This window comes from Mercenaria mercenaria, chromosome 11 (assembly GCF_021730395.1).
Source record: "Mercenaria mercenaria strain notata chromosome 11, MADL_Memer_1, whole genome shotgun sequence".
Lineage (NCBI taxonomy): Eukaryota > Metazoa > Mollusca > Bivalvia > Venerida > Veneridae > Mercenaria > Mercenaria mercenaria.
In genome coordinates this window covers 32,059,205-32,074,883 of record NC_069371.1, presented here as the reverse complement: position 1 = coordinate 32,074,883, position 15,679 = coordinate 32,059,205, and the positions used below count along the sequence as shown (strand labels likewise).

Genomic DNA, 15,679 nt, shown 5'->3' with positions numbered 1-15,679 from the left:
CATGCTTGTCGCAAATGCACTATGTTGGTTTTCTCATGGTGCGGCTCATTTCTAACATGCTCTGATTTGTTGTTTAGTTTAAGAAAGAAAGAAAGAAAACAACAGTAATAAAGTCTGCAGTAACATGACACCTTGATTATGTGCTAGATACTGAAGAACTCTTTTGTAGGCAATTTAGTATCTGGTATTTTTCGAATTGCTTCCTGAGTTCCTGCTTTTACACAGATTCCCTGGCAAAACATTGTTTGTAATATTAAGGTAGTTCTGCATGTTTGATAATCCAAAAGTCATGGCATTACTTCATTTATCTTGAAAGTTTAGAGTAATGCCTGGACTCGGTATACGAAAATGAAAATCATTTTTTATAATTCATAGAAACCCGTGCGTAAGTATACTAAATCAGTAACATTACTAATGTTTGACAATGTTAAATACTTCAAAATAATGTCTTATAACCAGGGTTTAATGTGTGGATCACTTTTATCATTGACAAATATCTAAAAAAATAAGCACAAGGACCCATACATCTTATTTCATCATGTTTAAGATCATATGTTTATTTATAACTGTGAGAAGTTTCATTCAAATCTACATTGTAGCACTATTTCTATTAGCAAAAATGTTTTCAAAATTGTTATTTTCCCATAAAGACCAATTATGAAAACTGATTATTTTCAAGTCAGTCTAGCAAAAGACCAATACATGAACCTATCTTTTTTATTTGTGGAATTTTCTCTTAATATACTCTGAACTTTTAAATCATTACTAATTACTCAAATTCTACATAGTAGAAAAAATGTTATCCAAATGTGCAGAACTACCTTAAAGTTTATGCAATATGATCGCATTATTGGTACAAAATGTTTAAAATTTTTTTTTTTGTCATTTCAGGTCTGGTTGTTCAATTCTGTATACAGTACATCAGTTTGAATGTCAGATATCAGGGATTCTTTGGAATCGGCTGTCAGGTAATGTATTCCTTACTCAGTAGTCCTTACCTTTTTCAAAAAAAGTTATCTCTTATACATGTATTAGGACCAAAAAAACTTGTAACACTGCTGGTACAGTTTGTTGATATTTAAATATTGTCACTAAGTTATGCATAAAAATGGTTAAGACAAAACTTACAAAAAGCCAGCAGTAACATTAATGTTTGATATTAGAAGATTCATTTACTTGCAATATATATGCCATATCCAAAAGGAGCAGTGTAGTCTTTAGTTTTTTGCACACTCTGAATTATCTTATAATAATGATGACACCAGCAAACATTATGGGGCCTCCATGGACAAATGGGAAAGGTCACTGACTTTATGTCACTGCCCCTCTGCTGTTTTTCTAGGTTGTAGAATTCATCCACGTTAGGAAGCCAACCAGCATGCTTGCCTTAGGTCGAAGTTTCTACCCAGATGCCAGCCCACGTCTTAAATAGTGCTCTGAGAGGGGCATCTGGGGTCTTTACACTGAAAAACTGGAAAGTGGCCATATGACATACATTTGTATATATGTGTTGATATGTCCTTATACAAATAAATACTTTGATCTTTTATGCTGTATTTCTTTTTCAGATTCATTGATAGTAAGCTATGTAGACGGTGAAATACATGTGCTTAAGTTTAATATACATGACATATCACAAGAGCCAGTGTGGTCCTGTGTGTACAGTGAACCTGACCTCATGAAAGTGTCATGTATGTGTATTCTAGATAATGTAAAGGTGAGTTCTGTGTAACACGAGAGATGTTACCATTTCATACATATTATGTGTAGTAAATCCCTGTATAGTGTATGAACCTGACCTCATGGAAGTGTCATGTATGTGTATTCTAGATAATGTAAAGGTGAGTTCTGTGTAACACGAGAGGTTACGATTTCATACATATAATGTTTAGTAAATCCCTGTGTGTTGTATGAATCTTCTGCTAAAAATTATTCCAAATATTTGGGTTGCTCACTACATGTAAATCTCCTAGTTAAAGACTTAAAATTTAGGTTTAACAAGTGTCACATGTCAGGATTGGCCAGAGTGGGCAGCTCTACTACTACAATAACCACCTAACAAATTAAGTCAACTTTTGATCAATCTTTTAATAATCAAATTAAATATGAAGTATATTATACATATAAAACTAAGATATTCTGTTTAATAATGAAAAGTTCTGTAATCCTGGAATCAAATCGGGACCAACCAACAACACTTCCACCTAACACTTCCGCCTTAAGAACTGAATGTCTCTAGAATCACCGACCAATGCATGGTCCTCAATGTTATCAACACTAAAGTTAGTTCAACTCCGACCAACAGATTTGGTCAATGTTTCTTGTAGTAGAAAACTGTTCAGTATTATTGAAATACTCCGACCATATAAATATCTAAATATAGTCCAAACACCGACATTAATACTTATGACGGAAACATCCAACCAATGTACAATGTTTCGGTTGCTGTACGCATGCCTATACCAGCTCTCCACATCAGTCAAAGATCTCAACTGTTCTACAAAGTCGTGTTGAAGGCACCTACTACCAATCCCAAGAGCTACGAGTATCTCTCCTCCAACCAACCTAATAACAGGAACCTTACATTCATTTATCCAACAAAATACTATTTTACATCATTGTTGAAATACATTACATAACACTTGTATGTTATATGCAAAAAAGGGATTTTACAATATTACCTCTGGTTACTCATGAAATTATACACAAAGAAATATTCATAAAATCTTCCATGTACAAAGTAAAAAAAAAGTATAAAAAAAATTTTTACAGTTTAAAATGTGAATAAAAGCACACTTACCCTGATATCTGGTTTGCAGTGACAAGCTCAATAAACAGGAAAATACTTCTGACCATAAAGCATCACCTTGTTAATTAGCTAAGAAAATTCAAGATTCTTTTAAATAAACTTCTGCCAAAAATTCTATCAAGTCCTTTTATGCATTTATAAAATGCCATGTGCTCTAGTCAAAAGCCAGTTCAGGTGTAAGCTTATTCAAAAAGACACAATATACATTTCTACAATCACACACTGATTGGTTAATTATTTACAGGTAAAACTCACTCAGGTGTGACATTATATGGTCAACTAATCCAGTTAATCTACCTATGCATTAAGATACCACACCAGTTTAGGAGTTTAAAAGTACATCAGTTAATTGTAGCATTGCCTTTAAAAGAATGATAAATAAAATTAACTTGATTTTGTGACAACAAGTAAATTTTGAATGTGGATGAGGTCAAATTCTAATATGGGTCATCTGGGGTGAAAGAGTAGGTCACCCGGTCAAATAAAAAAAAACACTTGTATGCAATAGGAGCTACATTTTACACTGGATATTCATGGAATTGGATCATAATGTTAGTCTTGATGAACTCTAGGAGGAGTACAAATAGGGGTCATCTGAGATCAAAAACTAGGTCACCCAGTAAACTCGAAGAAAACCTTCCGTTTGCGTGCGATTTCATGCTATGATTTCACAGTACATGAATAAGGAAATGCGATTACCGCCTCGGGCATGTTTTTATGCCCCCCTTTGAAGAAGGAGGGGTATATTGTTTTGCAGATGTCTGTCGGTCGGTCGGAATGTAGACCAATCCGTTTCTGGATGATAACTCAAAAACGCTTGGGCCTAGGATCATGAAAGTTGATAGGGAGGTTGGTCATGACCAGCAGATGACCCCTGTTGATTTTGAGGTCAGTATGTCAAAAGTCAAGGTCACAGTGACCCTGAACAGTTAACGGTTTCTGGATGATAACTCAAGAACGCTTGGGCCTAGGACATACATGTGATAAGTTTAGAATCCCAAAACTGGAGGTTTGCCATTTTTCAGCTGGAGTTGGGGTCTCAAAACTGGAGGTTTTTCATCGACATAAATAAAAGCGCGGACACATAACTTAGAGGCAAAATGCAACATTTTCGGCCACAAAATAATGTATATAAGTCTACACCAGAAGAAACAATCCTCATAACTCTTGATTTGAATTTTGACAGAGTTATGCCACTTTTTAACTTCATTGTTTTTTGTTAAAGTTTTATATAATGTCTAATATCTGTTACATTCAAAGCTATTGACTATTATGCCCCTTTTACTGGCAAAGCTTTAATTGCCCCTTTTACTGGCAAAGCTTTAATTCAGAGTCAATCACTGAAAAAAGTCGAGCATGCTATCTTACAGAAGCTCCCTCTTGTTCTAACTTTCTTAACAGATTAAATTTGTAGAAACAAAGTCTCAATTTAGGTCTGAAATGAAGGTGAACATGCATTAACATTATTCTACTCGAGGACTTAAAAAAAACGAAGCTCTAAATTGGTCTGAACACAACTCATAAATTATGTAAATTCTTTACCCCACCCACTTTCATATAAAAATACTGATGATTTTGACATGAAAAATAGAAAACAGAAATGCATCAACATGTATTTACCCTTACCAAAATAATGTAGATTGATATTATCAAATAGATGAGTGTGTGTTGTCATCCAGTTTTCAATGAAATATGTCCGATTTAGTAGCAAAATTAATTTGGTAAACATTGAAAGAAAATGGCGTAACTCCATAAGGGGAAATAACACTCCTGTTCTAAAAATAGTAATGGGTTGGTTTTTCCAACAATTACTTATGTGATTTTATTACCGAGCAAAATTTTTCTTTGAATAATCAAAATTCATTTCAGTTGGGAATTATTTTCTTATGACTGGGAGTTTTTTGCTTCAAACTGGTAAAAAATGGAGCTTAATTGGCATTGAGAATGGGCAGATATTCGGCCCCGTGAGACAGGTGGGAAATGCCCTGCTTGTCTAATCCCTTATCAAAACAAACAACAATACACCTGTGAAAAACAACTCTTTCCTCCAGCTACATGTGTGTCAAACATGTATAATACACAACAGTCGGTGACACTTTGATTTATTGTGCACTCCTTGGTAATTATCAACCCAGTCATAATACCGATTTTTTTTTTTTTTTTTTTTTTTTTTTTTTTTTTTTTTTTTTGAAAAGCGGGAGAAATATGGTTTTGGTCGGGAGACGGGAGGCAAGGTGAAAAAATCGGGATTTTGACCCTCCCGCGCGGGAGATCACATGTATGGCCTAGGATCATGAAAGTTGATAGAGAGGTTGGTCATGACCAGCAGATGACCCCTATTGATTTTGAGGTTAGTATGTCAAAGGTCAAGGTCACAGTGACCCTGAATAGTTAAATGGTTTCCGGATGATAACTCAAGAACGCTTGGGCCTAGGATTGTGAAAGTTGATAGGGAGGTTGGTCATGACCAGCAGATGACCCCTATTGATTTTGAGGTCAGTATGTCAAAGATCAAGGTCACAGTGACATGGAACAGTTAAATGGTTTCAGGATGATAACTCAAGGTTGCTTGGGCTTAGGATCGTGAAAGTTGATAGGAAGGTTGGTCATCACCAGCATATGACCCCTGTTGATTTTGAGATCAGTAGGTCAAAGGTCAAGTTCACAGTGACCAGGAACAGTAAAATGGTTTCCGGGCGATAACTCAAGAATGCTTGGGCCTAGGATCAGGAAAATTGATAGGGAGATTGGTCATGACCAGCAGATGACCCCTATTGATTTTGAGGTCGATAGGTCATTGGCCAGGAACAGTTAAACAGCTTCTGGATGATAACTTGAGAACGCTTAGACCAAGGGTCATGAAAGATGATAGAGAGATTTATCATGACCAGCAGATGACCCCTACAGATTTTGAGGTCAATAGGTCAAAGATCAAGGTTACAGTGACCCAGAACATTTAAACCTTTTCCAGACAATAACTTGAGCATGCTTGGGCCTAGGATCATGAAACATGATAGGGAGGTTGGTCTTGACCAGTAGATGACCCCTGTAGATTTTGAGGTCAGTAGGCCAAAGGTGAAGGTCACATTGACCCGGAACAGTTAAACGTTTTCCGGACGATACCTTGAGAACGCTTGGGCCTAGAATCACTACACTTAATAGTGAGGTTGATCCTGACCAGCAGATGACCCCTGTTGATTTTTAGGTCAATAGGTTAAAGGTCAAGGTCAGGTTGAACCAGAACAGTAGAACTTTTGTTTACAGTGAGCATATAATTTCTGTTCCTTGTGCAATTACTGAATGCATCAAGGGGGGCATTTCGTGTTCAACGAGCTCTTGTTTTCTTAATTTCGCATTTTATGATGCTAATTGATGCTCTTACATCATAATATGACAAAATTTCAATTCTAAAGAAAGATAATTTTACACAAAATCTGAAATTCAGTCCCTTTCAACAAACGCGTCTGATTGGTTCAGATAAAAGATAGATTGATAGAAATGAAAATAGCCGCGAATATTAGAATTTCATACAATTATACAGAAAGTTCTTAAATTTAGAATTCGATCACATTAGTAATTTTGTCAGTTATTGTATGTGTAATTGAGGTTGCTAATTTAATGCGTACATTCTTAACACACTAAATGCATGATGATTAGCTTCTACGTAAACTTGTCCTATAAATTTGATTTAGCTGGTAAATCAGCATGACTGTTTAAAACTTCAGATTTTAGATTCACAAGTGCATTTGAACGTGCTCGTACAATGATGAAGTGACAGGGACTCTAATATTTGTACAAAGTACACATTTTATTTACCGTTACGTACAAACAGTCTGGTCGTGTCCTCAACGAAAAGTAATTATGGTATCATTATATTCAGATATGATTTTACAAATGTAATACATAGTGTAAACAAGTATCGCTCTAGAGCCACTTCCACTAAAGTTGGCGTCTTATAAAATACAGGCAACAGTTTCTTTTCACAAGATAATTTCACGTATTACATTTTTTCTAACTGAATTTATTTATTTTATAGAAAATGTAGCACATGCCGATTCTAAGAAAATATAGCCCGCCCGCTTAGGTCAATAGTGAAAGTGCAGATCTATTGATCATGGGCTTTTAGTCTAACCCCCCCCCCCCCCACCCCTATCTCCTTCACGACAGAGCTGTCTCTCACAATAAAAAGTGAATATTTTTACTCCCAAACCATTTTCAGTACATATTTTTATTTCCAAATGCATTGTATACTTTACAGCTATCTCACGCCTACTTGGTTTGCTTCTTAATATTAGTTAAAATGCAAACATTTGAAAATGAAAGAAATGACGAAACGGTCAAATTCACTGCTAAATCAGCTTGCTGGTAAACATCACCATGACCGCAAATCAAGAATAAATTAGCAAACTTTTAAGTTCTCTGTAAAGTTAAATCATATCTACTTCGCCTACCATTACCCGATTTTTTATATTCAATACGATGCTTGCAAAAATGCAAAAAATATGATGACACTCACCTTTGTTGATGTTCTTTTATCGCGACGTGCACTAGCTTGGAAGTTGCGACAGAGCGATTTACCGTATACCTCTGAAAGAGGTAGCTCTGTTATTTACCAGGCGTGGAGTAAGGAAGTTCTGATCAGATACATATATCTAAAAATTTAACAGATCTGCCATTTTGTTTAATGTTGCCATGGAAACAGAGTGGCTTTCATGGCGATCACATGTACCCTCGAGTAACCAGTTTCCGTTATGGTAAGGAAACAGTGCGCAATTTCGTGAATAATAATTGTATAAACTCAAACTATTTTACTTTGATATAAAGTGAAAATCTTTCCTCGTTTTATCCCCACAGTTTCAAAACTTATTTTATGTTGCTAACTCAGATGGGCGCTGCCATTTTTAAACATCAGCCGAAACTGACTTCCATTTAGACTGGTAGAACAGTTTTCGTTACCTTTGCGAAATGATTGAATTAAACGGAATGAAAGGTACTACAATAACAGAGAGTCCCTGTAACATTCGAAATTTCGTTATTCGTTTTCTATCACTTTTGACACAAATATACTGTTATGATTTAATTTGCATACACAAATTACCATTCTCGTTGGCAATGCCAAAGATAGTTGGAGAATACTGCCTGTATTATCGTTTTGCTAGAGGTGGGCTTCTATAAACCTACAGCAATTTTACAAAGAAGTTTACAATGAACAATCTATCTATCAATGAATATGACCGTTACCTGTGTATTGATAAAATGCTTCGATTGAGACAAATTAGCATGACCTTCTTAGTAACCAACAACAATACTTCAGGATTTTTTGCACTGTACAAAAGTCTTTTCGAGTCTTTAAGGTAGTACCTTTTTCTCTCCATTTCGTTAAATTAATTAAAGCGTTTGAACCAGTCTTCCGAGGCTGTGACCTTCTTATACAAAATGTAAACAATCGGCTGCAACAGGCTATTTTAAGGAAAACGTCGATGTATTATATATAATTTAATGGAAGCAGTTCGGTGCATTATTGCATTAATCTGTTTATACTATTTCACGTTAGTACGGGAAATAAAACTGTCTTCTTCCACTTTCACGTGCTACACTGAGCATTTTTTGGGTGCAGAAGATGACTTGACGTTTCTGAAGTTGACTTCCAGGTTATGACATCAGAAAACAAAATAGTGCGCGAGCTACATGTAAATTTTCCGGTATCACGAAATTAAGGGTATCACGATTTGAGGTTACAGTCTGAAACAGATGTGTGTGTAAAAAGGGTGAAGGAAATTATAGCTTTTAACCCAATATACCAAACTCTTCCTGTTACCAGTACGAAATAATAAGTTTCCAAATATGACTTTTCTTATTTTGACTGGGGCAGTTTTTTCAAGGAAAGTCAAACTGCATGCAGGAGTTGCTTCCCTTCAGCTTCAGAAATATCTGTATAGGGAGATCACTTCGTAGAAGATTGAAGAAAAGAACTATTATTTTATTAGTCTGACTTCTTTATTTCTAAAGCATCAGCTTTAAATACTTATGAGGCATTATCGTTAATTTAACACATTTAAATGCACAGCAACTGAAAATTACTTTTATAAAACATTCACCAAAAACCCACTATGTGCAGTAAGATGCACATAATGCCACTTTAAATGATTCAAGAAAACTTAGCAGAAAGAATGAATATATTATTAACTACATTGTATTTAGAGCATTTTAATGAAAAGCTTTATGTGTGGTATTTGTATCATATCATGGCTGAATCATGAAATTGCAAAATGCTGGAGACCTTACTTTAAGCTATTTTATCCTTGTATCAAATAAATTATAAATAACTTGATGCTTTATCTATTTTAGACTGGTGCGTATGTTCTACTAGCAAATAAAGAGCATTGTATGTTGGCATTACTGCTGGATACAGACAGTCATACAGTGATCTCACAGACACATATTATCCTACACAATACCTTATCTGCTTCAGGTAAATGCTGTTTTATCAGCTGTCTCAAAATGTCCAAATAAAATTGAGATATTGTACAACACTTTATCAACCATTCTAAAATTAAGATGCAATTTAAACAGTATGAAATAAATTAAAGAAATTTTAGACAAAGATATGTTATAGAAAATGCTTATTATATATTTATGGTTTCATAACATTTTTCAGTACAAGCTGTGAAATCAGGACCCTGTCCCATAGGTCAGAAGAAGTTAAAATGACGCTATTTTTTCTAAACTTATTCTGCCCCTAACATAGGTTTGCTTATCACAAATCGTAGAAGTGTAGGAATGTGTCTTATCCTACAAAACATTCTGCTTATAATTGAAAAGTGTCTGGTGTCTTTAAATGCTCTACCTTTACAGATATGTCACATTTTGTGACAAGTGCCACAGTGTCATGTAATAGCCACCTTTTTAAACAAATCTACTGGTGAAAAAATATTGCTCGTTTATGCCATTGAAAGTTTTTCAATACTAGGCAAAGACAGAAAGCTTGCCCTTCATCATATGTTGGTAATTTAAGGTTGAGATACAGGTTTGAGGCATGCCAGAATATTAAATGTTTTCTATTTCGTTCAGAATACATAGAAGTTGCATATGAAAAAATACCACACAGTTTCTATGCAAACATAAAATAAATGTTTTACCTTATAGACAGTTTAGAATGCTACACTCTCATAATCATGTAAGAGAAACACAGTATGAATATGTAATGCAACTAAGATGAGTGTAGTATATCTTTAAAAATAAACATGATTTTTCATTCAAAAATCATAATTTAAATATTTCTAGATATTTTTCAGGAATGAGTGCTGTGTCTGGTAACACAGTGCTAATGATGAGCCAAGATGCATTGTTACAAAAAATATCAGTTACAATAGAACAAAATGGTATGTTGTCAAACTGTATTCAGTTTTACTGTTTTACATAAATGAAATGAAGTTATTATAGTGCAGAAAGTGTATGACACTTGTCGAGTGGAATGTGGATTGGCTTAGTTGTAAGTTTCTAAAAAATGAAGAAACCTATCTATGCAGCTAAAATTTTACAGACCATTTTGTAATGATGGGAACTTTCTTCTAGCAAAATTCCATGAATAATTGTTTGTTGTTGTTTTTGTTTTAGAGTTTAGTGCTGTTTCTCAGCAGAGTTACCGGTATATGTCAGTGGACAGCTAACCTAACCAGTGTTCTTGATTTTGTACCACTAAAAACCTGTTCTCTGCATAAAACTGCAATCCCTCATCCATGGATGGAACTCATGGACCTTGAAAAATTAGTCATTTAATAAAAAAAAAGAAACATTTTTAAATCAGTCAGAATTCTAGACTTAGGAAAAGCATTTACAGGCACAGTCCAATAACATTTTAGCTTAGACTTAATGCTGCCATTGGTTGTGTATCAAAGATTTGTTACAATTTATATAGTTTACAATTTTATTATATTCCTATATAAATTCTGTCAAAAATTCGGATTGTATTTCACAAGTAAATATGACCAGGCAGAAAAAAATCTATACTGTACCTTTTATATTGTATGTTGCCGGACTACTTTCATTGAATATGCAGGAGCTGACACAGTTATATAAAAAGCACACACAAAAACATCACTCATTTCATTTTAACATCAACAAATATTTAAGATTTCGTTCCATTACAAATATACAAACAAAAAGGTGGAGGTATATAATAAATGGGTCATTACAACAGTAGCTAGATCTGGGATTTTGTATTTGACTCTTGTGAATTTTGCAAGGATAGATCACACTCGATGCTTTCGTGCTTTATGAGATCCAATCTGGCTAAATCCACACAGCATCCCAGATCGAGCTACTATTATAATAGCCCGATGATGAGATAAAAATTATCCAATAGCTTTACTGATGTTATGAACAAGACTCTAAATTTTTTATTAACAGTAAAATGTTTTACACACCTGTTATTAAAGACTTTAACAGCGTTAATTGTATTTTATTATAAGTGGGTTGTTGGTCATAAATCGCGGGCTTAGCGCAAAACGGTTGTAACTCCTTCTTTATTTCATATAAGTTACAACCGTTTTGCGCTAAGCCCGCGAAATGCTCTAATTTCGGGAATGCCAAACTTACTTAGGTTACAGTCTCAATTAATTTCAGTATTACCTCTTTCAATAACACATGAAGAGCTCTTACACACTTTAGTCTTCGCAGTGGTGTTAGCCTATAGAGATTACACTGTATTATGAACTTAACTGATCATTTTATTTTCAATATAATGAAAGTTTATATATTTATATATATATGTATATATATATTTATTTATTGATTTTTAGAGATAAAACTGTCATCAGAGCACGTCGATCTGAACCTCAGTGCAGCAACTAACTGGGTATCACCTGGCTTTTGCCTGTCACCAAACAAAGTGCTTGCAGCTTTCATTGTCAGGTACTATCTACCTTTGTTTAATGTACAGAAACACAATGAACAAAGTTCTTTTCTACCATATAACCTCAGCTAATAATATTTTAGAAGACCAAATACATCCAATTCCACATAAGGGCAGATAAGTTTCATTGCTGTCAAATGAAATGTTTTAGAAGTCACATTTCAGTCTTTCCAGCAATGTTTACTCTAGCGGGGTTGCACTGTATAAGGAGACCTTAACAATAGAGATGTGCTTACTGTATGAACCTTTTCTATGTAGAACCATAAACATTGTGCTTTGAGATTATTATTCATTTTTACCTCTATACTGCTTGTATTCAACATGCAATATTGTACATATATAATTATTCAACTATGTTATAAATACTGGACACAGTAATAGATAATTGTCCAGACTGAGCCAATACCTAAACTCTCATCTGAGCCAGTAGAGAAAACCAGGCCGATATAAAGTAAGGACCAATACGAGATAACAGGGCCAATACAGAATTCAAGCCTTTTTATTGGTTCAAATTGAGGTGGTCAATACTAAGTTGAATAATAAAATCACCTTTTAAGTAAGTGATTTTTATTGTCCTTTGGCAGTTGTGTTTGCTTAAAGTCAAGTCAATACAATCACCCTCAGATAAGTAATCAATATGAAATCATTTGATTAATAACAATATATTCCAGACCAAGGCCAGGGTTTGATCACCTTTCACCGCAGTGGAGGAAGTCAGCAACTAGAGTACACATCAGATGTTTGGATGACTTCAGTATTGGCACCAAATATCGAGAGGAGTGTGTTACAAAACTATGTAAATCAGCAGGTACAGGGCTGCTCAGAAACAATGTAGACTTTTTGTGCCCCGCATGAGTGATGGGGGCATATAGATTTGCTCTTGTCCGTCCGTCCGTCCTTCCGAGAATGTTGTGTCGCGCCTAGCTCCAAAAGTATTTGACGTAGAGTCACAAAACTTTACAGGAATGTTGGTCAGCATGTGTAGTTGTGCACCTGGGGTTTAGCATCCGGATTCATTCAGTCATGTAGGAGTTATGGCCCCTGACTTAGTAAAAAATTGGTCATTTTAATGTTGTGTCGCGCGTAGTTCCAAAAGTATTTGACCTAGAGTCACCAAAGTTTACAGGAATGTTGGTCAGCATGTGCAGTTGTGCACCTGGGGTTTCGCGTCCAGATTCATTCAGTCATGTAGGAGTTATGGCCCCTGACCTAGGAAAAAATTGGTCATTTTAATGTTTTGTCGCGCGTAGCTCCGATAAATGTTTTACCTACAGTCATTATTTCACTACATAAGACAAGACTTCTTGTCCAGACTTACTCAAAAAAAAAGTTTATGAAACATGTATGTTAAAATGTACTTGACCTAGAATCATAATACATTAGAGGATTGTTTTATAGCCTATGAAGTGTTCTCTTTAGGATTTTGCTCAGCTAGGCCAGAGTTGTGGCCAACTAAGTGAAAAATACACATAAGGTTCTTAAAAGTTTGTGTTGCAAACATCTTAAAAATTGTTTAACCTGAGTCATTAAACCATGTTACAGTGGCAGGAGTTGGGGCACCTGTGTCCTATGGACACACATCTAGTTCTCAATCTGCTGTATACTTTTCACTGTCATTTAGCATTTCTTGGCCATCAGTGAATCGTTTGTACCTCTCGAAGACCAAGACATGGATGACTGAACTGTGCTGTCTGCTTCCTTAATTCATATGTTTCAGTTGGTATTTGCAAAGATCTGTACATAACTAAAAAATGCCTGATTTTCTTCACAAACTGATTTCCTTCTCAAACATCAAATTCATCCTATACTGTAGGTCTATGTTGCCAAGACTGTTTGATACGTTTTGGCACAATTTGTGGTATAATAGAGGACTGTCAGTGAGAACATGAGCAGTCGAATTAAAATCACATCAGATTAAAAAGCGACTGCACCGGTTATGCATAGCTGTCGTAATCATACCTTTCTTTAGGCTTCACCTATCTGAAATATGAAAATGTTATAAATCATGTGAGCAATCTACGCAAAGGCTCAATTACATTGATATACTTTACATTGCAAAACACACAATATGCGGCTGTTGACAGCAAAAAGTCTTACGTTATTTTTAAGCAGCCCTTGTAAATAGACTTTAAGGAAATTAGAAATAAATTTATTTAAGAAATAATATATCTCATCGGTGATTTGTCGCTGAATAAATCACTGTTTGGAGTTCAGATGCGAAGGAATTATATCACGAGGGCGTAGCCCGAGTGATATAATGCTACGCATCTGAACGACAAACAGTGATTTATTCAAGAGCAAATCACTAAATGAGATATATTATTTCGATTCTAACACGTTATCAAGGACTTTAAAGTACACCTTGTCGGCATGTATTAGATATTTGCCCGTTTTCAAACGGGTTCTTTTCCAGCGCGCCGTTACGACGCTTGACGCTATGACGTAATAGTTGTGACGTCAGAACAGTGAATTATTGTTTAATAAATCACTGTCTCCAGCCTTCTTTGTTTAATAGGAAAATGAATCGGATCGTGTTAGAATGTAAAATATGACATCAGAAATAGAAAATCAAAATATTATATGATATTTTGTTAGTCTTGCAAATATGATAACTGTATAAAATCAGTATTAGTCATTTAAGGTCATTACATGTGTAAGGAGAGTGAACTTTGTTTTCCTGTGATTAAAAAGAACTTTTATTGTTTTGACGTTTTTGGAAAAAGCTGCAAATTTATGCTATAGGATCCATGGGAAGTTTGCTGGATGTGATGGAAATTTCTCGACAAGTGGTGCTTAGCAAGAATTCACAACTAACAGAGAGTGTTGATGAATGTGGAAAACTGTCATCCAGAAATCTGAAAATCAGAAGGTATTTAATGGATATGATGACTTATTCATGTAATAACCACTTTTAAATTATTAGATTGATTTTTAGCTCGACTATACGAAGTATAAGGAGAGCTATCCTACTCGACCCGGCGTCTATGTCCTTCCGTGTCCCTAGATCTATACATAGAGCTCTGAATTCGGCTACCCATATCGGGCCTCAGTCAGAGCTCTATTCCCTTCCATTCAAAAATATGCAATATAAGGTTTCAGCTAATGTATGTTCTATATACGCATTTTGCCAAAAAATTGTTTACTTCGCTAACTGATTGCCACTTTTTCTACATTTCTATGAAGTCGACTCTTTCCGCAATGTTCGGATGATTACTTTTAGTTGTGTTTTTCCGTATCAATCGCGCATCCAAATCGATGCGGGACGCCATGTTGAATTTGACCACAAGGCATCATGGGAAATATGCAAATTAGGTAGGTCAATGAAAATGTTAAGTAATTATTGCATTGTCGCGGGATAATTACGGGAAATGAATCAAATTCCACGTCTCACGTGCGGCTCGAAACTAATTTTGATAGTTGCGAAATTGTCCTGTTCTGAATAAACAAAAGTTATTTTAAAAAGAAATATGAACATTTATAAGAGACTCACTGTTAATCCTCCAAAGTTGTGATCCCTCCAAAATTTACAATTCACAAACAAATTTCATTTTAATTGTCTGTCTCCTCGACAACATCATAAATCTGACTTCGTCGATCATCTCGATGAAATCCAGGTACCGATCGCACCATGCTCTTGAAACGATGATTCATTGAATTCAACATCATTTCCAAAAGCATGGTTCAAAGATAACCTGTAGTTTAGTATCCTTATTGAATTATTTCCAGTTCCTTTAGCAATCATTTTTCCAACAGTTTTAATAAATAAATAAATAGAATATGGTTATTCTCTATGTTCGCGTCCTTGTTGTTACTCTTTCACTTCTCCGAATTCGAAACGAGTGACGTATAAGACAAATGACGTAAGAAGGCTGAGAGCTTCATGCAAATTTACATGAGGCGCATTCGGGTATACTGTACTCAGTATACTGAACTTCTACAATAGATTGTCAATTTGT

The 15,679-nt window shown here is 35.0% G+C and overlaps 1 protein-coding gene across 5 annotated transcripts in view; it reads left to right on the top strand.

Moving 5' to 3' along the window:
• The window catches only part of LOC123532681 (general transcription factor 3C polypeptide 4-like), a 106,128-nt gene that overhangs the window by 33,125 nt on the left and 57,324 nt on the right, over positions 1-15,679 (top strand). For 3 of the 5 annotated variants that reach the window (XR_008365983.1, XM_053517079.1, XM_053517078.1), the window contains exons 7-13: positions 892-968; positions 1,569-1,717; positions 9,158-9,281; positions 10,105-10,191; positions 11,611-11,722; positions 12,395-12,531; positions 14,466-14,592. The exons of 1 other annotated variant lie outside the window; for it this stretch is intronic. Coding sequence is in view for 3 of the 4 variants with exons in the window: in XM_053517079.1 (XP_053373054.1) it covers positions 892-968; positions 1,569-1,717; positions 9,158-9,281; positions 10,105-10,191; positions 11,611-11,722; positions 12,395-12,531; positions 14,466-14,592 (813 nt within the window). In the remaining variant the exon portion in view is untranslated. The remainder of the gene's footprint in view (positions 1-891; positions 969-1,568; positions 1,718-9,157; positions 9,282-10,104; positions 10,192-11,610; positions 11,723-12,394; positions 12,532-14,465; positions 14,593-15,679) is intronic. One more of the 5 variants, XM_053517080.1, reaches the window with a different exon arrangement.